The sequence below is a fragment of the Diabrotica virgifera genome, chromosome 8, assembly GCF_917563875.1.
Source record: "Diabrotica virgifera virgifera chromosome 8, PGI_DIABVI_V3a".
Classification (NCBI taxonomy): Eukaryota; Metazoa; Arthropoda; class Insecta; order Coleoptera; family Chrysomelidae; genus Diabrotica; species Diabrotica virgifera.
The window spans coordinates 119,196,299-119,224,079 of record NC_065450.1 but is presented as its reverse complement, the minus strand read 5'-3'; the positions used below and the strand labels follow the sequence as shown (position 1 = coordinate 119,224,079).

Sequence of the window (27,781 nt, the reverse complement as noted above, 5' to 3'; positions counted from 1 at the left end):
GCCTTGTAACTCAGAGTCAACAAAACAACATTTTACTACCATTGGTTCTCCTACACATTTTAAATATTTAAGGTATCTATTGGAGTCGGTGGTCTTTTTATTTTGAAGTTTTTAAGATCAAAACAAGGCCAGTGGCATTGCGCGCTAGCTCTCTTTCACTTTATATCTGATACCTCGCGTTTTTAACAGCTGGCAACCCTAATTTGCAGCCATTTTTCACAATCAACCTTATATCGTCGTATAAAAAAAGAAATTAGCATTCATTTGATATAAAAAAACATGAATCTACGTTATGAACGAATTTTTTTTAATGAATTTTTATTAATTTAATTAAAACTATTTGTAGCCACTTTGTGACCGGCAACCTGTTATCAATGTATTCTTATATCTTAAAATAGAAAAATGTGATTTTAACTAAGTTATGAACGTAGTGATTTTGCTGTGGGATCTTAGACTAATAGTTCCACATCACTTCGTAACAATTTAAAGTTATATATTGTTAGTAAATCATCCCCTTTTTATAGTTTCAGAAGATCCCTAAAAATCCTAGTTATTTTATATGACTCATCTAAAAGAGAAAATAAATTTCTCCACAATCTTTTTTCAGCCTTGTAGCACAATTTGAGCAAGTTGAGGCATAAAACAGCAAGATTCACGGCGATCACATTTTCAACTTATTTATTTCCGGAATCGTACGCCATTTTCTTTTAACCTTCTAGTATGTCACTGGAGATCGTCTTCTGTTTTAGGAATGTCAAAAATTTCCGCAAATAGAGGAGGTAGCGTGAGCTTCGTCCAGTTCATTCGAAACCAGTCGAGATGGGCTGTGTGTTTAGCTCCCAGATTTTTCAGCTCTGGTAATTTTATAAGTAAATTGGAAAATATTTGTGGTTCGCTTGCATGATTACGTCCAACCTAAAAATATAAAAATAACGTTTAAAGGAGATATTACTGAAATCACAACAAAACAAATATATATTTAAGGCTCTAAAACTGTTTTTTTGCTTCTATATACTGCATCTATAAACTACTGCATGAAACATACATCAAGGGATCAGGGATAAGGGACACAGAGTAGGTACAATGGAAAGGTGCATCAATAATCATGAAATATACGAAAGAGAGAAAGTCGGACAACCCCATTAGCAGAATGCAGCAGGCTTTGGTTGCCAAAACCAAAATAAGTCAACAACAAGAACGTATCAACAATAGCGGAATAAAAAAAAGTCGAAGAACAAATCACTACAATATGTAGACAATATATATGCAACACACAATACACTAAAACACACTACCTACAAAACTTTAAAAGACTTAATTTATACAACCACATCTGTGATACAGATTATACAAACAAATTAACACAAAATAACACAAAAAACATTCAGATATAGTCGGCAAACTCAACAACTGGCTAGTGATTTTATCCCGGTAATTTTTTTGTTTTTGGCCAATTTTGCCAAAATTGTCAAAATTACTAGGTATTATAAGGATTACCTATTTAGTAATTATTTTTTTTGCCCATCTTACCAAATTGGCAAAATTACTTACTAAAATCACTAGCCAGTTGTGTCTGAGTTTAGCGAACCGACTATACAGTTAATACCCCTAGGGTACAAACATCACCTTCGAGCAATTTTTTCAACCACACACTTGTTGTGGGCCGTGGCCTCTGAGATCTAGGCCAAATATGTAAATTTTTCACCTAATAGATCTAGTTCTTTCTAATTAGTCTAGTTCTAAAACCGTGGGTAAATGGACTAATATACAAAAACACCATGAAGACCCCTATTTTTCAAAGTTAGGCCCTCCGCATACGTACAACTTTTTAGTCGAACAACTATTTAGTCGAATCGTGAGGGTATTGCGATTTGTTCTCGACTAAACTATTTAGTCGTGTAGGGTGCGCATACGCATACAGTCGATAGTTGTATCAAAGAATATATACTCTCTCATATCTAGATTTTTTTAATAATTATAATTTAAACCACAAAGTTTATATTTCATTGATGGATTCGACCGTTACTTGATGGAAGTTCATTTTATCTAACAATAAAACACTGAAAACGTTTGTTTTCTATACTTCCACAAAATTTATTACAACTACTTATGTGACTACAGCTGTTTCGGCAGAGTGCCTTTCTCAAGTGATATTATCACTTGTAAACAGCTGTAGTCACTTAGTTGTAATAAATTTTGTGGAAGTATAGAAAACAAACGTTTTCAGTGTTTTATTGTTAGAAGTTTATATTTTTCGAGAAACATTTCTTTCGAGTTGTATTTTGTTTTTATAAGCTAAAATTATATTTATTAGTACCAATCTTTGTAACATTTACATTTTTTTTATAGTTTTTTTCTAAAATTATTTTGTATTTTGAATACCTAGTAAGAATAGTTCCGGTAAAAACAACTGTTACTGATTTTGCCCGGCTCTACTCCCAACTAAATTGAAAAAAATTATTTTATTAACGTTTCGACCATAACTCCAGTTGCCATTAAGTCATTGAAATGTGATCAACTCAATTTGGATCCCACGAGTTGGGAAACCTGTATACCTTACCTTAGGGCATTATCCTGTTTGCCATGTGACCATCACAGGCCTTTTTATTGAAGTATGCACTTTTAAGGCATCTATATTTTATGTAAAGGGTTTTTACCCAGATATTTTTCTTTTGTGGCTCAGCTAGCATCCAGTTTATCGAACACTGATGATGATTTTTTATAAAAATCGAAAACGTTTTGTTGTGATGTAGCCCTTTTAAGGGATTTTTAATAAAAAAAATTTATACCTTTTACAAAGGATTTCTTTCCAATTTTGTGATTGATGGTATACAGCCAACTACAGGAAAACTTTTTCTTTTCCTTGTGGATTTTCAGTAAAGTCGTCCCAGGAATGCAACTCATAAATATTGGCAATATCATTTTAAAGTATTCTACTTTAAAATGTATAATATATGTCTGATTGCCGATATAAATGAGTCAGATTAAATAAATTACCTAGAAAAATTTTTTGCTAAGCAACAACATTTTTGTTTAATTTAGTAGTATTTTGTATTTTGACAACGACACCCGATTTGGGCGTCAAAACGTTAATAAAATTATTTTTTTCAACTTATTTTGGCTTATTTCCCATCTAAATAGTTAATTATAAAAATGCCTCAAGGAAATAGATTCAGAACAACATCTACATACTCCCAACTGAACGATCGTCAAACAACTGTTAAGTCGAATGTATGCGCGAAGCCATCTAATGCCATAGTCCAGGGCGCATCTGTTTTGAGATGGACGTTGAGAGGACTCAATTTTTTTTGCAGAAATTGTTTGAAAATAACTCAAATAATAATATTTGCGTTATCCTCCCACTCAAAATGGTCCTGAACATTGTTTAAATAATCAAAATGTCAAAATATGAAGGAAAAATTCGATTTTTTTATTGGTTTTTTGATTATAACTTTAAAACTATTCATTTCTGAGAAAAGTTGTACTGACATAAAAGTTGCGTAATTAAATTTCCTACAATATAGAATTCGCATTTTACGTTTTTCAACCATTTATGCTACACTTAGGACCTTCATATTTTACCCAGAAAAACTTTATGATATATTAAAACAACACTGTAAATTTCGTTAAGACCGGTTTAAGATATTTTGCAAAATAAATTTTGCACTCTAGCTTTCGCAAAAAAAATTCATTTTTTTAAAATGTTACAGGACTGAAAATAAAGCAGATAGCAAGTTGAATTTTTTTTTGCTTATAAAAGTGTACTGTACCTTTCATTTGCAATTCGCAAAATTTAAATCAATTAATTACCACGGCGTCAGGAAATTTTTTAAATAAACATTAATTTTTGGTGCTACGCGCAGGACAGCGGTGTTCGATTCACACAATAGTCCAGGAACTGAAGCTTTTCACCTCGAAATTTTTACAGAATGGATAGATTTGCTTGAAAATTTGGGAATAAGTAGTGGATAGTCCAAGGATCAAAATCTATATGATGCCGAAAGGCGCTTTTACCTTGGGGGTGGTTGCCGCCCCATCTCGGGGGTGAAACTTTTTATTATATTTTGATCGCAAAAGTTGATAAAAACTTTCATTTTAAGCAAAAAATGTTCTATACATTTTTTTGATAAAATTAATAGTTTTTGCCGGCTTTTGACTTTGAAACTACCATATTTAGCATTTGATAAAGAAGAGCTAACATAATAAAGTATAGCTAGATTACTATTGGTCTTAAAGAAAATTTAAAAAAAGGGTTTTGTTTATTTTTTCAAAAGGTAAATTTTTGTTAAGCAAAGTTGGCTTGATAAAACGAAAACTTTTTGAGTTATTAGCAGAAAACCGATTAAAAACATTGATTTTTTCAATATAAAACTAACACTTTCGAAAGCGAATAAATCTAAAATTATTAATTTTATCAAAAAAATGTATAGAACATTTTTTGATTAAAATGAATGTTTTTATCAACTTTTTCGGTAAAATATAATAAAAAATTTCCACCCCCGAGATGGGGTGGCAACCAGCCCCATGGTAAAAGCGCCTTTTAGCGTCATATAGATTTTGATCCTTGGACTATCCACTACTTATTCTCAAATTTTAAAGCAAATCGATCCATTCTGTAAAAATTGCGAGGTTTTGTTCTATTTTAAGCTTTATAACTTGGACTACAAATTGGTTTCCACCAAAATTTCTTCCAATTTTTATCTAATATATTATTTTCTTACTCTATATTTTGTTGTATTTTAATATTTTAATTCCAAAAAAATCAAACTACTTTTATTATTTTTTATGAAATATTGTTTAAACAATTGCATATGTTTAAAAATAATAAACTTTTATTCTCTAAGTTAAAATATATGACCAAAGAAAATTTTTGCTAAAAAAGTGTTATTTCAAAGGATAGAGTATGTGTTTTTATTTTGCAATAAACAAATTTATTTATTTATATCGAAATATAATAAAAATTAAAATGTATCAATCATTATCAAAGGTCATTGGAATGCCCATATCCGCTGTCCTGCGCGTAGCACCAATAATTAATATGTATATAAAAAAATTCCTGACGCCGTGGTAGTTAATCGATTTTAGTTTTGCAAATTGCAAATGAAAGGTAAAGTACACTTCTATAAGCAAAAAAAATTCAACTTGCTATCTGCTTTATTTTCAGTCCTGCAACATTTTAAAAAAGTGAATTTTTTTGCGAAAGCTGGATTGCAAAATTTATTTTGCAAAATCTATTAAACCGATCTTAATGAAATTTACAGTCTTATTTTACTGTATCATAAAGTTTATCTAAGGGCCGGTTGTTCGAACGCTAATCAAAAATGATCATTCTCAAATATTTAATTACTCTCACAACTGTCAATATCAACTTAATGCTGAAAACATAATTATTGATTACAATTATAAAATTAGTTAATCAATTATGTTAATACTTGTTATGTTAATTGATTAACTAATCTCATAATTATAATCAATTGTGTTTTCAGCAACCCAACCAAAGTTGACATTGACAGTTGTGACAGTACTTAAATATTTGATAGTGATCATTGTTGATTAGCGTTCGAACAACCGGCCCATAGGGCCGGTTGTTCGAACGTTAATCAAGAAGTTGATTATAATCAAGTCCCCTTAACAACCATCAAATAACAAAATCCGTTGTTCGTACGCCAATCAGTTGATTGTATTTAATCTATTTTCTAAGTAGGTAATAAAGGAGGTATAAATTAATTTGATAGTAATGAAATATTTGATAATAATCAGTTGATTCCATTTTTGATTAGCGTTCGAACAACCGGCCCTTAGTGAAATATGAAGGTCCTAAGTGTAGCATAAATGGTTGAAAAACGTAAAATAGTGCAGTCACTGAAGGTTTTCACCTCCGATTTCGTTGAACCTCCATCGATTTTCATGAAAATTGGTGAGTAATTAGAGGATACCTCAAGGAACAAAGGTAACATGATGCCAACTTGCGCTTTTACCCTGGGGGTGGATGCCACCCAGTGGCGTAGCTGAAGATTGCGGGGCCCCCCCGCGGCAATTTTTGTGGGCCCCCGTATTATAATCATAACGGCAACTATAATAACAGTATAATTACTAAAATATGTGTATATGACAATATTTGGCCTTTCTTTAATAAGTCTTGATTAGTTTATGAATATACATGAAAACCTATTATAGCATGTATCTTAATCCGACAAAACTATTCGTAGTTATTTTTTTGTCGCAAAATTTTTATATTTATTATTTTTTTTACTTAACTATCCGTTTATTTTTAAATTGCGGTATAATACCCCACTTCCTTCTGCTTTTGCTAAAGTTTTGGAAAACGAATTTTCTCATTTCTAGAAGATTATCACGAGTTTCTTCAAAAAGTTGAAGGGCCCCCCATTGGAATACCCCACTTCCTTCTGCTTTTGCTAAAGTTTTGGAAAACAAATTTTCTCATTTCTAGAAGGTTATCACGAGTTTCTTCAAAAAGTTGAAGGGCGACCGTTAACTCTGCCGTTTCAGATTGCAAACGTGTTGATGTTAGATTAATAAAGTTAAGTATTTTAGATTGAATAGTAATGTTAACGACGAATTCAAAATTATTCATATGCTCTAATAAGGCATTAATTTATACCTACTTTTTCATCGTGTTTTAGATAGCATTGAAATTTTCTAGAAGATTATCACGAGTTTCTTCAAAAAGTTGAAGGGCGACCGTTAACTCTGCCGTTTCAGATTGCAAACGTGTTGATGTTAGATTAATAAAGTTAAGTATTTTAGATTGAATAGTAATGTTAACGACGAATTCAAAATTATTCATATGCTCTAATAAGGCATTAATTTATACCTACTTTTTCATCGTGTTTTAGATAGCATTGAAATTTTCGTTAAAGATTTCATTACTTGTCGGAAAGCTCGACGCAAAGCCATAACAGCATCATGTCTGGATGACCACCGGGTTTTATATAACCTTTTAAGTGTTGGCAAACGCGATGGATCCAAAGTCATAATAGTACATAGTACATCCTAGCTTTTAATACTTTCACTAAAACCACACAATTTTTTTAATTAAATCCTAAAAAAGCCAACTCCTGTACACCAACAACGGCATCATTCAACACTAGGTTCAGATTATGGGATGCACAATGAACATAGGAAGCTCTATTTTCAATGTCAGTTATACGCCTGAATATACACCACTCATAACCCTTGCCCCATCATACAACTTTCTTCTACAGTTGTGTACGGAAAGGTGCTTTGATTGTATAAATTTTAAAATTTCATTTACAAGACCTTCTGCACTTTGGTCTAACATGTGAATAAATTCCAAAAAATTTTCAACAACTTCTTTAGAAGATAAATTATTTTCATCGCAAGGTACATACCGGAAAATAAAATTAAGCAGATCGTGTTTCGAAATATCTTGACCAACATGTCCACGAAAGTACTAAACGCTAAATTGTACCCGAAAAGAGCAAGAGTTACGCCAATTACCCGGTTCATTATTTCCTTCCAAATTCCCTATTTTGATGCTTATTAGGAAAATATGTTTTGGTCCCCAATTTAAAGAAAGTAGAAGTATTAAGCTTGAAGGCTTTAAGGGGCCCCTCCTAACGGCGGGGCCCCCCGCCTTGCGGGCCCTGCGGGTCTGTCAGCTACGCCACTGATGCCACCCCTTCTCGGGGGTGAAAATTATTTTATCAAAAATAATACCATAAGTCGATAGAGGGACAAATTATAAACAAAATTTGTTATATAAAGTTATTAAAATAAATCAACACTTTTTGAGTTATTAAAGACCAAAGATTTTATTTTTTCGTAAAATAATGCATGTTTTTAAATCAGTTTTTCACGTATAAATAAAAAACTATAAGCTTTTACAAAAAAGTTGAAAGTACTGAATTTTTTTTTATGGCATAGACTTGGGTGTCATTTAGCCAGTCACAACTTTTTTTTTGTTTTCTGTTCATACATAAGGAAGGCAATGAGGTCCTTAGAGTTCCATTGCAAACTCTTCTACAGCTCTCTACTCAGTTCAAAAGCTGGCCGCTATGGACTGTCCAAGTTGCTCACCACATTTTCCATTATGTATCTTCTTCTTCTTCTTTTTTCATATGTACATAATATACCAAATTATCAGGATTAATAAGTTTAGAGGTTAATTTTAGTTTCACAGATAAATTTCATTAAACAATCATATATGTTCTTGCTGTTCAGAGACAATAGATAGGATACATTGAAAGGTGGAAAAACATTACATTTTATTAAATCTTGGATTAAATTATATGTGCATGGAATATATTTTGCGCACTCAAAGAAAGTATGATTTAAGTCACCAACCTTCTGACATTCTGTACAAAGATTTGAATCAAAAACTTTAATTCTTGCTAGATGTAGAGGGAAACATGCATGTCCAAACTTCATTCTAATTAATGTTGTTATATATCTTCGAGGTACTACATAATTTTTAAACCAATATATATTTGGAACAGAAGGTTGAATCAGTGAATACTGAGATTTGGATTGTTTACAAAGATCTCGCCATGATTGACTCCACTGATTTTTAACTCGATGCTTAATAGTGTTAACTAAGTCAGATATGCAAAACTTACGATTATGTGAAGTACCATATTCAATAGCTTTTTTTAGCCAAACTATCAACATATTCATTATGCGTTAGTCCTATATGAGCCTTAACCCATAAAAAGTTCACTCTTCTTTTATTTTTATGAATTTCAAAAAGGATTTTCTTAATTAGTAGGATATAAATATTTGAATTGTTATTGGGAAAATCTATAGTTTGAATAGCAAGAAGAACAGAGAGTGAATCGGAAATAATTGTTGCAGATATATCTTCTGATTCTTTAAAATATTGCAGGGCCTCATAAATTGTTATGACTTCAGCACTGAAGATAGAAAAATCATGGCCTAACTTAAATATTTTTTCTGTTTTAGTAGCAGGTATGAAAAAGGCCCATCCAGTGCCAACTAACGTCTTAGATGCATTGAAATTGAAGATAATAAAATACTGAATACATTAGTCTAGTCACATAAAGAACTAAACTAATGTTAGTTCAAAGTGAGTTATTGGCAATTGAATGTGTATTTTTTTCGACGAGTACTCAAATATAAGTATTCAAGCTTAAATAACGGAAAAACGATGCAATGTATAGAATATTCCTGCTAAACATTTGTCAAAGTACTTCAGAATACCTATCAAATGAGCTTTAGAACAAGGTAATGGCGCCAAAATTAAGTAAGTTATAATGAAAATAAAAGAAACGTTTCGAATTTTTTAGGAAAAACTGAAAAATAAAACATACGCCATTTCCACAAAAATTAAAATTTATAGTAATCCTTAGAAGAACTTCTTTATATTAGCATAAGTAATGTTTTTGATAATTTTGACCGGTTTAGAATGCATATTTTTGAAAAAAGATATAATTTAAAAAAATAATTTATTTTAAAATTATTGTAATTCTCATATTCTTTTGATAGTACTCCAAAAATACTCAATACACGTAAAAAATTATATATAACCAAATTTTAGTTTTTTCTGTGCCAAATATTTTACCTCTTTTACTATTTCTATAGGGTCAAAAATAACCGAGATAGAAACGTTTAAATCTTAAATTTTGCTGTGGGAACCATGCAACCGGGGCCATTTAACCTTTTATTTTTAAAAACGTAAGGGGTTTAAAAGATTAGGTTTGACGTGCTTAAATAGCACTTGGAATTAACTTTCAAACAGTTTTTAGACGAACCTGATATCGTAAACACGAATGGAGTTATTAAAAAAAAACCATAACATGTTTTAGAAAAATTTTTAAAAGATAAATTTTGCAAAAATTTTGGAGCATAAATCTTAACGCTATCAACATGTTCAGTGGCTCATTTGATAGATATTTTTAAGTACTTTGACAAATGTTTAATAAGTTTTTGTTATAAAATGCATCAATGTCCCGTTATTTCAGCTTGAATACTAAGTTTTTAACTCGCCGAAAAAAATATACCTACATTCAATTACCTATAACTCACTTTTAGTTAATATTAAAGGGTTTTTCTAGTAAGTTGTTTATTTCATTTTTATTAGCTTCAATTTTGTTATTTATCACTTTTTTATAAAAACTTACGCTTTTTGAGTTATTGATGAAAAATTGGTTAAACATGCATTTTTCTCATGAAAAATTAAAATCTTTGGTCTTTATTAACTTAAAAAGTTTTGATTTATTTTAATAACTTTATATAACAAATTTTGCTTGAAATTTGTCCCTCTATCGAATTATGGGGTTATTTTTAATAAAATAATTTTCACCCCCGAGAAGGGGTGGTGGCATCCACCCCTAGGGTAAAAGCGCAAGTTGGCACCATATCACCTTTGTTCCTTGAGATATCCTCTAACCACTCACCAATTTTCATGCAAATCGATGGAGGTTCAACGAAATCGGAGGTAATAGCTCATATCCACCTTCAGTGACTCCACTAAAATGCGAATACTTGTTTTTGTATGTTTTTTTCGCAATTATTGCTATTTTGCAACAAGGGCGACTATTTTTTAAATTCTTAACCAATTCTATATTGTAGGAAATTTAATTACGCAACTTTTATGTCAGTACAACTTTTCTCGGAAATGAATACTTTTAAAGTTATAATCAAAAAACGAAGAAAAATATCGAATTTTTCCTTCATTTTTTGACATTTTGATTATTTAAACAATGTTCCTGACCTTTTTGAGAGGGAGGATAACTCAAATATTATTATTTTAGTTATTTTCAAGCAATTTCTGCAAAAACATTTGAGTCACCTCTCAACGTCCAAATGTACTATAGTCCGGGGCGCATCTGTTTTGAGATGGACGTTGAGAGGTGACTCAAATTTTTTGCAGAAATTGCTTGAAAATAACTCAAATAATAATATTTGAGTTATCCTCCCACTCAAAATGATCTTGAACATTGTTTAAATAATCAAAATGCCAAAATATGAAGGAAAAATTCGATTTTTTTATTGGTTTTTTGATTATAACTTTAAAAGTATTCATTTTCGAGAAAAGTTGTACTGACATAAAAGTTGCGTAATTAAATTTCCTACAATATAGAATTAGTTAAAAATTTAAAAAATAGTCACTTGTTGCAAAATAGCAAACATTGCGAAAAATAAAAACAAACAAAAACAAGTATTGGCATTTTACGTTTTTCAACCATTTATGCTACACTTAGGACCTTCATATTTTACCCAGAAAAACTTTATTATATATTAAAACAACACTGTAAATTTCATTAAGATCGGTTTAAGATATTTTGCAAAATAAATATTGAAATCCAGCTTTTGCAAAAAAAAATCATTTTTTTTAAATGTTACAGGACTAAAAAGAAAGCAGATAGCAAGTTGAATTTTTTTTGCTTATAGAAGTGTACTGTACCTTCCATTTGCAATTTGCAAAATTTACATCAATTAATTACCACGGCGCCAGGAAATTTTTTAAATAAACATTAATTTTTGGTGCTACGCGCAGGACAGCGTTGTTCGATTCACACAAGTTGATTTCCACCAAAATTTCTTTCAATTTTTATCTAATATATTATTTTCTTACTCTATATTTGTTGTATTTTAATATTTTAATTCCACAAAAATCAAACTAATTTTATTATTTTTATGTAGATAAGGACACACCATTAAACTTGATAAAAATAATAAATTTAAAGATAAAACCCATAACTAAATTAAAATTCATGGTGACGTTTCAATTATTACTTTAATCATCGTCAGAATAATAAGTTTCTTGAGCGGATGCTTTAAAATAATTTTAAAGGAACAAACAATAATTAATGAAAACGTAAAAATGACATTGACAATCATTGGGTTAAGTCAATAATTTCAAACACGCCATGTCTTGTTGCGTGTTTAAGGGTGGCTTCAAAAGAAATATGGATAATGCCTCCTTGATGCTGAGTTCCGTTGGAGAACTTGCTTGACCAATGATTGAGAAGTCCTTACGACTAATAGGGTGGTCAGAAGCAGTCATATGTTGTAATACCGCTGAATTTGGAATTGTTCTTGATCGTCTTCCTAAGTGAGGAGTGACACCTAAGTGTTCGCAACATCTGACATTAAAGTGACGTCGAGTCTTCCCGACGTACGTAGCTGCACAGCTACTACATTTGAATTGGTATATAATGTTAGATGCGAGATCACTAGGAATCATATCTTTCACATGGAAACGAGATCCTATTCTTTCCAAAGTCGTGAAAGCAAATCTTAATTCTATAGAGGGAAATGCTTTTTTAATTGTTCTACGGATGTTGCGTCGGATTTGTAAGCTGTGGTAACCAGTATATGGAAGTTTGATATAGATATTTTCTTTGATTTCTTCTACTTTGCTGTTTGGTTGGAATTTGTTATTGAAAAAACGTCTGATGTATCTTTCTAAGAAGTTCAACGAAAAACCATTTTTACTTAAGATCACCTTTATGTTTTCTAACTCTTCATGTAGGAATTGCCAGGTTGAACAGATAGTGAAAGCGCGGTGAACAAGTATATTGATTAAACTTGTTTTGTATTTGTTGGGAATGAAGCTATCTGCGTTTATATACAGGCCGGTGAAGGTTGTTAAAATTAAAGTCAATGGAAATCTGCCCTTCTTAGGAATTAACATCTTCAGATCACCTTCAGGTTTTTCCACTTTAATATATAGAAAACCAACCTTCACCGGCCTGTATATAAACGCAGATAGCTTCATTCCCAACAAATACAAAACAAGTTTAATCAATATACTTGTTCACCGCGCTTTCACTATCTGTTCAACCTGGCAATTCCTACATGAAGAGTTAGAAAACATAAAGGTGATCTTAAGTAAAAATGGTTTTTCGTTGAACTTCTTAGAAAGATACATCAGACGTTTTTTCAATAACAAATTCCAACCAAACAGCAAAGTAGAAGAAATCAAAGAAAAGATCTATACCTATCAAACTTCCATATACTGGTTACCACAGCTTACAAATCCGACGCAACATCCGTAGAACAATTAAAAAAGTATTTCCCTCTATAGAATTAAGATTTGCTTTCACGACTTTGGAAAGAATAGGATCTCGTTTCCATGTGAAAGACATGATTCCTATTGATCTCGCATCTAACATTATATACCAATTCAAATGTAGTAGCTGTGCAGCTACGTACGTCGGGAAGACTCGACGTCACTTTAATGTCAGATGTTGCGAACACTTAGGTGTCACTCCTCACTTAAGAATACGATCAAGAACAATTCCAAATTCAGCGGTATTCCAACATATGACTGATTCTGACCACCCTATTAGTCGTAAGGACTTCTCAATCATTGGTCATGCAAGTTCTCCAACGGAACTCAACATCAAGGAGGCATTATCCATATTTCTTTTGAAGCCACCCTTAAACACGCAACAAGACATGGCGTTTTTGAAATTACTGATTTAACCCAATGATTGTCAATGTCATTTTTACGTTTTCATTAATTATTGTTTGTTCCTTTAAAATATTTTAAAGCATCCGCTCAAGAAACTTATTATTCTGACGATGATTAAAATAATAATTGAAACGTCACCATGAATTTTAATTTAGTTATGGGTTTTATCTTTAAATTTATTATTTTTATTATTTTTTGTGAAATATTGTTTAAACAATTGCATATGTTTAAAAATAATAAACTTTTATTCTCTAAGTTAAAATATATGAACAAAGAAAGTTTTTGCTAAAAAAGTGTCATTTCAAAGGATAGAGTATGTGTTTTTATTTTGCAATAAACAAATTTATTTACAGTCCGTCTAATTTACTTACCGTTGCACGTCATTATCTACGTTAGAGATCTAAGTTGACATTGTTGCCCAATTACAAAAAATTCTTGAATTCATTTTAAATCAAATACATCACACAATTTTTGCGGAAGTGGATTATACAGCAAAACAAATTAATATTCAATGTAAATAAATAAAAACTTTAGAAATAGAAAACAAGAATTAAGTTATAATCTTACGTTAAAGCGTGTTAAAGTACATAATAAAAACAGTAAATATAATGAAACAAATACTTACAGTAAAGAATATAAACAAATATGAAGTGTCATCACCGCAACTGTCAAATAAATGTTACCAATTTATGCCAAAATATCACCTTCGTTCGATTATAGTTACAGTGTATTCCGAACAAATGTGCTTCATAAAAACGCTTTATAATCCATCTATACAAATTAAATGAAACATATTATTGTGTATTTTTTTAAGTTAACAATAATAAAAATCTTTAAATATTATTTCTACGCGTATATAATAAAATATGTGTAGTGGCTGTAATGCCAGTGTACTCGGCAAAGTGATTCTAAAACAGAACACACATACCCTCCAAATATTTCGTGTTGGTATCATGTCACGTCACGATCTATGACGCGGATGACGTGCAACGGTAGGTAAATTAGATGGAGATATTTATATCGAAATGTAATAAAAATTAAAATGTATCAATCATTATCAAAGGTTATTGGAATGCCCATATCCGCTGTCCTGCGCGTAGCACCAATAATTAATGTGTATTTAAAAAAATTCCTGACGCCGTGGTAGTTAATCGATTTTAGTTTTGCAAATTGCAAATGAAAGGTACAGTACACTTCTATACGCAAAAAAAATCAACTTGCTGTCTGCTTTATTTTCAGTCCTGTAACATTTTGAAAAAATAATTTTTTTGCAAAATCTCTTGAGCCGATCTTAATGAAATTTACAGTATTACTTTACTGTATCATAAAGTTTTTCTGAGTGAAATATGAAGGCCCTAAGTGTAACATAAATGGTTGAAAAACGTAAAATGCGAATACTTGTTTTTGTATGGTTCTTTTTCGCAATTATTGCTATTTTGAAACAAGAACGACTATTTTTTAAATTATTAACTAATTCTATATTGTAGGAAATTTAATTACGCAACTTTTATGTCAGTACAACTTTTCTCGGAAATGAATACTTTTAAAGTTATAATCAAAAAACGAAGAAAAAAATCGAATTTTTCCTTTATTTTTTGACATTTTGATTATTTAAACAATGTTCCGGACCTTTTTGAGAGGGAGAATAACTCAAATATTATTATTTGAGTTATTTTCAAGCAATTTTTGCAAAAACATTTGAGTCACATCTCAACGTCCAAATGTACTAATATTTTTACAGATGCGCCCTGGTCTACCATGAGAATTGAGCTGTTTGTCGAGAGTTGTGCGACTTTTCAGTCAAAAGGCAATCGATGAGATCTTTTGATTTTTTTGTCGAGCGACTATCGAGTTGACAGTATGCGCACTTCAATATATTCCTACAGACTTATAATACACAACTAAATAGTTGTTCGACTAAAAGTTGTATGTATGCGATGGGTCTTAAGATATACAGGGTGTAACAAAAATACAGGTCATAAATTAAATCACATATTCTGGGGCCAAAAATAGTTCGATTGAACTTAACTTACCTTAGTACAAATATGCACACAAAAAAAGTTACAACCCTTTGAAATTACAAAATGAAAATCGATTTTTTCCGATATATCGAAAACTATTAAAGATTTTTTAATGAAAATGGACATGTGGCAATATTATGGCATAAACATCCTAAAAAGAAATTATATTAAAATTTGTGCAGCTCAAACAGTGTTCGATCTATTGAAAAAATCGATTTTTATTTTGTAACTTCAAAGGGCTGTAACTTTTTTTAGGTGCACATTTGTACTAAGGTAAGTTAGGTTCAATCGAACTATTTTTGGTCCCAGAATAGGTGATTTAATTTATGATCTGTATTTTTGTTACACCCTGTATAATAGTTTTTAATTATTTGAAGAAAATGTACCTATTTGATTAATGAATATATTACCTGAACTTTTAAAGCTTCTATTAGTTTATCTTGATGTTGTTCTATTGTCTTTACATCTGTAATGCCGGGTCGGTCCGCTGTTAGAAGAACGACAGCCGAAAATAGTCCTACCTCAGTATCGTTGAGTGCCAAAGCGTTGAAACTTGCGGCAAAATGAATTACGGATTGTGTGAAATCGCCCTGAAAATAATGCCAATTTTATTTATTAATGAAATACGTAGGTGCCCTTGATTGGACAAAAATTGGTTTAATCAGTTTCAACGTGATCGTACGTCGGTTTTTGATAAGTCACGCCCATATTCCCCGAAAAGGGACCTCGAAGGATAACGTGAAAAAATAATCCACGATCTCGTATTGGCAAACCGCCAACAGCTGAAACAGTATAGTCGGTTCGCTAAACTCAGACGCAACTGGCTAGATATTTTAGTCGATATTTTTTTTGTTTTTTGCCAATTTTGCAAAAATTGGCAAAATTACTAAATATTTAGTGATTATTAACTATTTAAAAATTAATTTTTTGCCAATTTTGCTAAAATTGGCAAAATTACCGACTAAAATATCTAGAAAGTTGCGTCTGAGTTTAGCGAACAGACTATAAGCAGTAATAAGAATGAGTCTCTATGTTGTTTTATGACTGTCGACGAAACATGGATACACTGGTACACACCAGAATCCAAGAAACTGAAACTCCTGAACGTGCTCCGAAGAAGGCGAAGACTGTCCTATCGGCAGGAACGATGATGGCCACCGTTTTCTGGAATTGATAAGGCGTGATCTACACCGACTTCCTGGGAAAGGCCAAAATGGTCACAAAGCTCTACTATACCGAATTATTGGGCAGATTTGACACAGAATAGGGAACTTGCACATTTTTTCTATTACATAATAATGTTCAGTTTTATATAAAAATGAGATTTCCAAAATTTCACGCTTCAAAAACTCATAATAACTTAGAAGTACAAATTTAAAGTCTTCTTTATCTTAAAATAGTTCAAACGACCCGTGACGTCACAGAGTTTGACTATGTGGTTCAGTTTACGGTTATATTTACGTATATTCTTCTTCTTCTTTAGTTTATTGGCCTCCAACTACTTGGGTATTTAGCCAGATCGTCGTCGGGGAATAAAGGAAAAATATTTATATTCTAATGACATTTATCGTATGTCATTGTAATAAAATATAGTTTGTTGAGATTGCAGTTTGATACAGTTTTTGAAGGAAAGGAAAGAAGGTTTACTATTGAAAATAAAACCATTTTGTAAAAGTACACATTTTCTATGAATAGTTCAAACGATCAAAAACATTTGTAACGTCACATAACTGTATTTTCTACTGACGTTTATAATGTCTAATTTAAAATTATACATACAATTGGTGTAGAATGTAAACATACAACCCTGTGACGTCACGACGCGTTTTGGGGTGGCTGGGATAAGTTGAATTTTTAGTCGTCTTTAGGGGCCAAACGAAAGACAAACAAAACTTTTTTTATTTTTGATACAGGTTCTAAATTATGTTCTGTTGTGATTTATACCATTTTTTTCGAATTTAAAATTTTATGCAAGTTACCTATTGCAGAAATGAATCTATATTTGAAGAAAAAATGTGTTCTTTCACCATGAAAAGGGACCGGCTCACACCTCCGTCGTTACCATGACGAAATTGATCAAATTGAGCTACGAACTGCTGTCTCATCCACCGTAATCTCCAAATTTGGGCCAAATCTCTTTCCAAACTTAAAAAAGTCACTCGCCGGGTAAGAATTTAAGTCGAATTTAAGGAGTTCATCGCCACCACGAAACCAACTTTGCGGTCCTAGATAAAACGTATTTTTCAGAAGAGTGAAATGCTCTCTTTCACCTCTCTCAATGTGATGACCTAATTATTACCTAGAAACCCACGTACCAAGTGGGAGTCATATGTTGCCCTAGGGCCTTATCCATAGGGATTATATCCATCCTTTGGATTCCATAATTTATTTAATTATGTAATATATTTAGTCAACTTTTAAAGGGTTTTAACCTTTATATTTTTGGGCGGCTCAGCATGTTAGGCTTGTAACACTGATGATGCTCTTTTTAGAGAGCGAAAACGTTTTGTTGTGGTATTTGTGGCCCTTTTAAGGGTTTTTAAATAAATATAGCTTTTATCAAGAAAAATTTGTCATTGTACTTGTAATTAATGGTATACAGCCAGCTACAGGATATTCTTCCATGTCGATACAGAAAAAAAAATTAGCTTAGGTCGAGGAGTAAGAGAAGGAGACAATATTTCACCATAATTGTTCACGGCAGCTCTAGAGTCAATATTTAAGAACACTCAATGGCAAGATATATGGGCATCAATATAAATGAAGAAAGGTTATATTTTATCATCTGACGTTTGCAGATAGCGGTTGTATTACCTAATCGCAGAAAACTTACAAGATACAGTTTCTATGATACATTCGATTAAAACTCTCTCTGAGATAGCAGGATTAAAAATAAACCGAGAAAACTAAACTTATGACAAATCAAATGGCGAAAATATAATGAATGACAATTATTATACCATACAACAAACAGACACATGCAAAGATCTGGGACATGAGATCAAAATAAGCAGTGACAATCAAACACATGAAATACATATAGACAAGGCGGAAACGGCGGGTTCGTTGGGAAAAATATTCCTATGAGATATTTTTGCATAATCACATTCGTGAGACATCCCAGAATAAGGTTCAAGAAGTCGCCCACGAGAAAAGTGGGCCATTTTTTTTAACAATTTTTTTTAATCCAATTGCAAAAATCAATATTTTTGGCCCGTACTAATTTTTTTTAAGTTTTTTGGACCATTATGGACAAAAAAGGTCTCTTATAATTTTTCTCTAAAGTTGATATTTTTCGAGTTATAAGCAAGTTAAAATTTGAAAAACGCGAAAATGGCTATTTTTAAGACTTAATAACTCGGTCAAAAATTATTATTTTGAAAGTCAGAAAGTGACTAAATCAAAGTTTAAAGTCGCCGCTACATGATCCTGAAGAAATCTGTGTCATTAATTTACTACTAAGCTGTTATTTTTAATTAATAACAATGAGTGGTTAGATCTTATTGACGCTGCTGTAAATGTGAGTGCGAGTAAGATGCACAATTGGACTGCTGGAATGGCTTCTCTCTCGCACTCAGCATTTACAGCCCCGCACACGTGCATGGAGCTTATTATTATTACTTAAAAATAACAGCTTAGTAATAAAATAATGACAAAAATTTCTTCAGGATCTTGTAGGGCGGGCTTTGATTTAGTCATATATTTACTTTCATAATAATAACTTTTAACCGAGTTATTAAGCCTTGAAAATCGCCATTTTTCGTTTTTTTCAATTTCAAATTGCTTGTAAGTCGAAAACGATCAACTTTAGAGAAAAATTATAAGATACCTTTTTTGTCCAGTATGGTCCAAAAAATTAAAGAAAAAATTGTTCAGGCCAAAAATATTGATTCTTGCAATATGATTAAAAAAAAATTGTTAAAAAAAAATTGGCCCACTTTTCACATGGGCGACTTCTTGAACCTTATTCTGGGATATCTCACGAATGTGATTATGCAAAAAAATCTCATGGGAATATTTTTCCCTTCGAACCCGCCGTTTTCGCCTTGTCTAAGAGGCGAATAGACCTGACATGGACAGAATTTGGCAAACTAAGCGATCCTAAAAAGTGCAATTTCCATGTGCCTTATTAATTATGTCTTTCCAATGTGTTTTGTCCGGTCTAGGGCATTTCATCGCCGCCAGTTCATCACCGGCTGATTCATCGCCAGTTAATTAATCGCTAACTGATTTAATTCCAAATTTCCGACCAATTTTCTACAGTTAAATTTATTATTTATTTTTAATATTAATTAGGAATTCTAGGAAATGACCTAACCTAACCTTACCTGACACTACATAAATTTGAACATATATATTTCTACAAGGCCCTTTAACACTACAAATTTAATACTATTTAGTATCAATTTTGTTTTGGGGTCAGGCCATGGAGTTGGAGTATCTACATTGTAAAAATGTCGTGTACCCCATCCTCCACGCTATGGCATGCTGGACGAGCCATACAGTCTGTAGTCAACACCCCGAGGTATGAGCGGGAACACAAAGTGTATCGATACTCTTACGCTTATGAAGCGCACCTGGCACATCATAAGGGCCTTCACATTTTACTCTTTTTCAACTTGTCTTGAGTAAAATGTCTTTAATCTTTCCTATCAGCCTCTTTTGGCTAACTCTTGTTTCTTCTGACCTCTAATGGCGATTAGGTTTCCGAAAGCAGACGGGTCACTATATTTCCTTCCACTACACCCTCTAGTAACCGAGCGATTACCGGTATAAGTAATCCTCCATCTACCGGCCAAATGGCAGGGCACTCTGTTGTCCTGAGACTGAGAAATCGGTCTCGAAGGCGAAGGGACCAAGACAGTGGTCAACGGCATCAGGATGCAGAAGGCAACGGGAAACCACTGCATTAAATATCCAAATGGATTTCCTTGTAAAAAACCATCAATGGTAATGTTCAAAACGAAATATTCCGGAGTAAAATGTTCCCCAATCGGATCTCCGGGGGGAACAGTGGCGAACGAAGTCGTGAAACTTAAAAATAAAGTTATGAGAATAGCTACTTGGAATGCAAGAAGCTTGTATGCAGCCGGGAAATTAATAAACGTAACAACAGAAATGGAAAGACTACATGTGAAAATACTTGGTATCAGCGACGTACAGTGGAAAGGATCCGGCAGATGTCCAACTAGAAACGGCATGTTCTACTATTCGGGAACTGATGATACAAACCACCGTTATGGCGTCGGAATAATAGTCGAAAGGGAAGTCAACAAATCAGTACTAAGTTTTACCCCATATTCAGAACGAATCATAGCAATCCAACTAAAGTCGAACAAAGGAAAAAGTAACATTATTCAAGTCTATGCACCGACAGCAGAGAAAGAGGATGAGGAAATAGAAGAATTCTACAAGCAACTAGAATACATTCTGGAATCGACCAAAAAAGAAGAGGTCACCGTAATCATGGGCGATTTCAACGCTAAAGTTGGTAGGATGAAAACTGATGGATGCATTGGTGAATTTGGACTTGGACAACGAAACGACCGAGGTGAACGTCTCGTACAATGTTGCCAAGAAAAAGAATTTGTAGTAATGAACACAATGTTCAGATTGCCAAACCGTAGGTTGTACACGTGGACATCACCAAGGGATAATGCAGACAACATCGTCAAGAATCAAATCGATTATATACTAATCAGAAGCCGGTTTAAAAACTCCATCACGTCTACAAAAACCTATCCAGGCACTGATATAGAATCGGATCACAATCCGGTGGTGGCTGTAGTAAATATAAGATTCAAGAAACTACAGAAAAATGCAACTAAACAAAAGATAGACGTAAAGCAACTGAAAGACGCAACTATACTGGAAAGGACGGGAGAGCAGGTAAACAACAATCTTAGAAACCTCGCTGCAAAAAATAGGAACACAGGCAATGTAGAGGACAAATGGATGGAGATAGAAAAGGCCCTTATGACAGCTAATGAAGGCTCCTTAGCTCCAAGCAAAATTAAGAAAAAGGAATGGATGACAAACGAAATTTTGTACCTCATGGAGGAAAGACGAAGAAATAAAACCAACAAGACACAATACAAAAAAAAGTGAACCGTGAGATTAAGAGAAAAATTAGAGAAGCCAAAGAGAAGTGGGTTCTAAAAAACTGCAAGGAAATAGAAGAATATGAAAGAAAGTACGATAGCTTTAACATACATAAAAAGATCAAGGAAATAACAGGTAAAAAAGTGAAACAAGCATTCATCGTAACGGACAAAAAAGGTAAAATAATTACAGATTTAAATGAAAAACTGGCAAGCTGGACAGAATACATTGAAGAACTTTTTGCAGACGAAAGACCAGAAATAGCAGTGGCAGAACCTACAGACGACACAACAGGGCCTGAAATCCTAAAAAGCGAGATAGAATACGCTATAAGGAACATAAAAGGGGGTACAGCTGCAGGACCAGCTGAAATTCCTGTAGAATTGTTGAAACTTATAGACGACGACACACTTGAAATAATGGTGAACCTCTTTAACACAATTTATAGAACAGGCATTATACCAAAGAAATGGCTCTCCTCTACTTTTGTCACAATTCCAAAGACGAATAACGCCAGAGAGTGTTCAGACCACAGAACTATAGCATTGATGAGCCACACACTAAAAGTATTTTTAAAAATAATTCACAAAGGAATATTTAATAAATTAGAAGAGGACATAAGCGCCACACAGTTTGGATTCAGAAGTAGACTGGGAACACGGGAAGCTTTGTTTGGTCTGAGTGTGTTAATGCAAAGATGTTTGGATGTAAACCAAGACCTCTACGTAGGTTTCATAGATTTTGAGAAAACCTTCGATAAAGTCAGACACCAAAAGCTGTATGAAATCCTAAGAAGCAAAAACATCGACAGTCGCGACGTTAACACCATATCCAGTTTGTACTGGGGACAAACAGCAAAAATCAAGGTTGATAATGAGTTAACCGAAGAAATTGAGATTCGTCGAGGTGTGCGTCAGGGTTGGGTGCTTTTTCCACTACTATTCAATATATATAGCGAAACAATATGTCAGGAAGCGCTCCTAGAGCAAAACATTGGTATGAACATTAACGAAGAGTTAATTAACAATATACGATACGCTGATGACACGCTAATTGTAACAGATAACCTAGCAAATTTACAGTATTTGATGGAAAACATAAACACTCAGACCAATAAGTATGGTCTAAAACTGAACATCAAACAGACTAAATTCATGATTGTAACAAAGAAGCTATACACCAATGTAAATTTAACCATAAATAATCAGCCAGTTGAAAGAGTTACGTCCTACAAATATCTAGGGGTTTGCTTCACTGATACTAATGACCAGACAAGAGAAATCAAGAGGCGAATTGAGATAGCGAGACAATCGTTTGTCAGAATGAAAAAGTTCCTATGCAGCCGGGATATAAATATAAACTTAAGAACGAGAATGTTAAGATGCTATGTTTTCTCCGTTCTGCTGTACGGCATGGAAGCTTGGACACTTAAAAAGATAAACATCAAAAACATTGAGGCATTCGAAATGTGGTGTTACAGGAGAATGTGGAAAATACCATGGATAGAAAGAGTAACAAATCAAGATGTTTTGCTGAAGATGGGGAAGGAATGCGAAGTCATAAAAACCATACAAACGAAAAAACTGGAGTATCTAGGCCACATAATGAGAGGAGAAAAGTACTCTCTGTTAAGACTCATAATCCAAGGAAAAATCTCGGGAAAGGGAAATGTGGGACGTAGGAGGATTTCCTGGTTGCGAAATTTAAGGGAGTGGTATGGGTGCAGTTCAATACAGTTGTTCAGAGCTGCAGTCAACAAAGTTAAGATGGCTGTGATGGTAGCCAACCTCCGATGGGAGACGGTACTGCAAGAAAAAGAAGTATCAAATTTAGGGGAAGTAGAGATAGATCAGTAAATTAATATAATAATAGTTTTTATCTTTTTCATTGTCATAAGTTTTGAACTGAATTTAACGTCGTGTCGTGTCATCTCCCATAATACAAAATCAACTGATTAACTGGCGATGAAACGGACGGCGATGAAATGGACTGGCGATGAACTGGCGGCGATGAGCCGGCGGCGATGAACCGGCGGCGATGAAACTTCCCATTCCGGTTTTGTCCGTACAAACTTAGGAGCAGAGACTTTAACACTGACGCAAAAATCCGCGAATAAACTCAAAGTTACACAACGAGCCATGGAACGTGCAATGCTGGAAGTGAGCCTTCGAGACCTGATAACAAACCAAATCAAGCAAATATCAGGAGTTCAAGACGTCACCGAAATAATCAGCTTAAGTGGAACTGAGCAGGGCACTTAGCTAGAACACAAGAACACAAAAAGGACTGATGGAGGCCTATGTCCAGCAGTGGGCGCGATTGGCTGATTGATGATGATGAATGTGTTATTAATGAATATAAATGATTTATTGGTATATTTGATTTGAATGATATTGCATAATTCCATTGTATATACCATTTGAATGATACCTATAGCATAAAATTGTTGAATAAAATTAAAATTATCTTCTTGATGGCAAGTTTAAATATATTGTAATACTTACATCATACATTGTCTCCAACTGCTGTCTGCTAACTGTAGTACCATCATCAAACATCATTGAAGTATTAGAGGTCAATCTCGCAACGTGACTCAACCAAATTTCGAAAAATCCCATTTTAATCAAAATAAGTTGATCGTCCTGTCCTAAGTCGCAAAATCCAGGAACCCTCTTAGCAAATTCAACTACCCTTTGAACGCACGGCGTAATGTTAGAAGCAAATTGTTGCCATAACCAGCATCTTTCCATTTCCATGGATTCAGCAGTAGAAGAAGCAACCTCACTATCTGATTCAGGACTCGCGGGAGGAAGAATTATAGGTTTTCGTGATATATTCTTAGTGTGTTCTTCCGTGTACCTAAAATAAATAGAAATATTATAAATACATGAACCAATAATAATATACAACAAGACAACATACTACAAGAATAATAAAAAAAATGATGGCGTCACGGTATAAACTATAATCTGCATGTACATAGACTTTCTATTGCAGAGAGGTGTCCGATGTACGCATGTGTAAAATTATATTATACATTCCCAGATGTGATTAAGACGAAGAGAGATCTTGAAGAAGGATGATCTTGGAAGGGGGCAAAACAACACAGATGGGGAACATTGGGGAACCAAAGCCTGCAACCATTACCTACCTCTAAACCGCAGGAAGCCGAAAGTGAATCTATGCAGGTACAAGAAATTACACAACCACTGGCTGGAGACTCCAAAAATGAATAACCTTCAGCAATTTTAAGATCGTATAGATCCATTTGCAACGCAAAAAAAACAACATCGGTACTATTGTGCCAGAAAATAGTTGGGAAGAACATTGAGATGGTGCTTATTCAAGAACCGTGGATAAGTAATGGTAAGTTACGGAAACTAAATGTTAAGGAATCGGAACTAATTTTGGGAGTAACAGACACTAAAATACGAACTTGTATCTTTTGTAGGTCTGACCTTAACCTGGTACCAGTTATGTAACTTTATGTAGAGGAGACATGGCAGCTGCCAAAATTAAACTGAATTGCAATAGATTGGTTATAGAGATGATTGTTGCGCCTATTGATTCTAAAGGACAACTTCCAGGAACTAACTTAGAGAATCTAGAATATATCAAAAATAAGTACACGGAGCTTATTATTGACGTCGACTCCAACGCCAACGCCCATCGTACCGTTTGTGGTAGCGGAGATATAAACAACAGAGGTAAGTTGCTTTTTGACTACCTTTCCAAAGTTGATTTGCTGAATAAGGATTATAAGTTTACCTTTGGGACATCAGCCGCAGAATCATTGATCGACCAAAGCCTTCTATGTAGATTTATGGAGAAACAATTCTTTATAGAGATCCTAAGGTGATCGGTTGAGAATCCTTTAGTAGAATACATCTTAGAACAAGGGTACGGAATTATTCTAAAAGGCCAAAATACTGTGAAAACATGAAAGTGTACCTGAAAGTGCCATGGTTAACATAATGATCAAAACCGGTGACAATAACCTAAAAGTCAATTAAATTGCCCAATGGGAAGTATACGGACTCAGAGAAAGAGGCTGTAGAGCATATTTTAAAGCACTTCTCAGGGTCGGTGCAATTGACTAGTGGTAATAATCATCAAGCAAACTTTAGGCCAACCAGAAGTGACTGTCTGACCTCTAAAGTGATCTTTGGTTCTCAGACGGTCACATGGGCTGTTAAATCTTTTAAACCATACAAAATTGCGGGACCGGATGGCATACTTCCTAGGCTACTTCAAGAAGCACAGGAAATAATTATTATAGGTCCGTGATCATAATATTTAGAGCTAGCCATGCTCTGGTATATATTCCCAAAGCTTGGAGAAGAGTGAGTATGACGTTTATTTTTAAACCAGAAAAACAGATTACACCTTAACAAGCCTTACAGGCCTATAAATCTGACTTCATTCATGTTTAAAACCATGGAAAACATCTTGAATGAATACATCAAGAAAAATAATCTTAATGACAACCCACTACATGAGCAGCAATGAGCCTATCAAGCCGGGAAATCAGCTGAAGCCGCCCTGCACAATCTGATGTCGGAACTCAAAAGAAGTTTACCCCAGAAAGCCGCTATGAACCTGAGGGCAAATAAGAAATCTGGGTCCAGAGTTTCTTAGACGACATTTTAATAGTGACTAGGGGAAAATTCACTAGTACTGTTGCGGATCAGATGAGATATGCTCTTCTTAATATAGAGAATTGGTGTCTGAAAGAGAACCTCTCTGTGAACCTTTCCAAAACAAAATTAGTAGCCTTCACTAATAAGAGGGAGGAAGCCTACTTGACTGAGTGAGCTGAAATTATTTAAGGGCTAACTAGAAAGAACCAATGAGGTCAAGTATCTAGGGCTCACACTGGATTCCAAACTCAATTGGAGCACTCAAATTTACAATACAGTGTATAAACGAATGGACACTAAATAGAAAAAGAGAATGGAACAACCGCATAACCAGAATGGGGGAGACACGTGTAGTCAAAATAGCAAGAGATAAATCACCAATCGGTAGAAGAAGTATCGGCCGACCGCGCAAAAGATGGAGTGACGACCTTCCATAGAGGTATCAATCCGTTAATGAACAAACAGAATTGCTTATAAAGAGGAAGAAGAAGAATAATATTAACAATATAACTAACAGGGTTACGCTACTCTTCTGGGAGTGCAGGGGTAATTTGTTAATTATACATATCATTGATACGACTTACAGTTACTTATGGTTCAGTACTTTGGTGGGAAAAGACGGCTTTGCAATATTGTGCGATCTTTCTCACCACCCTACAAAGACAAGCTTTCTAATTTCTAACTATAACAGGAGTCTTGAATTATGTAGTACTACTGCGACTATACTTGATGAATTCATCTTTATGATGTACTCAGATATGATGACACCAGAACTAATCTTCACTGAGAAGAACAGATGAAAATCCCAGGTGCAAAATTCATTATTAAAATAATAATAAATAATAATTAATTTAAATCTGAAAACTTTTCGTGGAACCACTTTCTGATAACATCCTTAATCTCTAACTTTTACAATTTATAAGACAAGATACGACGAATAAAAAAGGCGAAAGGGACTCTTCAATATGCAGTTACATTCCGCTTTATTCGTCTAGGAAAAGGTCCAAAAGATAGTTCCGAGTACTCAAAATCTGTGTAAAGATAAACGTGAAAGACCGCTTATGTTTCTTTTCTAGTCAGAGGTGTTTTACCATCCCCACACAGCTGTTTCTGTCTCTAGACGTCTTCAGTAGGGCTACGTGAACACCTCTGAATCGATACGAAACCAAACTACGTATTTAAGGTGAATTACAAAAATAACATTATAATCCACTTTTAGGACGCTGTAGCGACATCTCTTAAAGAAAAGATGAAAAGTCCCAGATGCAAAATTCATTATTACAATAATAATAAATAATAATTTAAATCTGAAAACTTTTCGTGGAACCACTTTTTGGTCACATCCTTAATCTCTGACTTTTACAATTATTTATAAGACCAAATACGATGAATAAAGAAGGCGAAAAGGACTCTACAATATGCAGTCACATTACCCCTTATTTGTCTAGGAAAAGGTCCGAAATATATTTCCGAGTACTCAAAATCCGAATAAAGATAAAAGTGACAGACAGCTTATGTTTCTTTTCGATTCAGAGGTGGTTTACCATCTCCAGACAGCTGTTTCTGTCTATAGACGTCTTCAGTGGGGCTAAATG

The 27,781-nt window shown here is 33.5% G+C and overlaps 1 protein-coding gene across 1 annotated transcript in view; it reads right to left on the bottom strand.

Annotated features, from left to right (window-relative positions):
- Positions 1-286: 286 nt before the first annotated feature.
- Positions 287-27,781, bottom strand: part of LOC126890367 (ecdysone-induced protein 78C) — a 94,472-nt gene continuing 66,977 nt past the window's right edge. The window contains exons 5-7 of the mRNA XM_050659243.1: positions 24,051-24,405; positions 15,855-16,034; positions 287-915 (exon numbers count right to left, since the gene is read on the bottom strand). Of these exons, the coding sequence (XP_050515200.1) occupies positions 724-915; positions 15,855-16,034; positions 24,051-24,405 (727 nt within the window). The 3' untranslated portion in view covers positions 287-723. The remainder of the gene's footprint in view (positions 916-15,854; positions 16,035-24,050; positions 24,406-27,781) is intronic.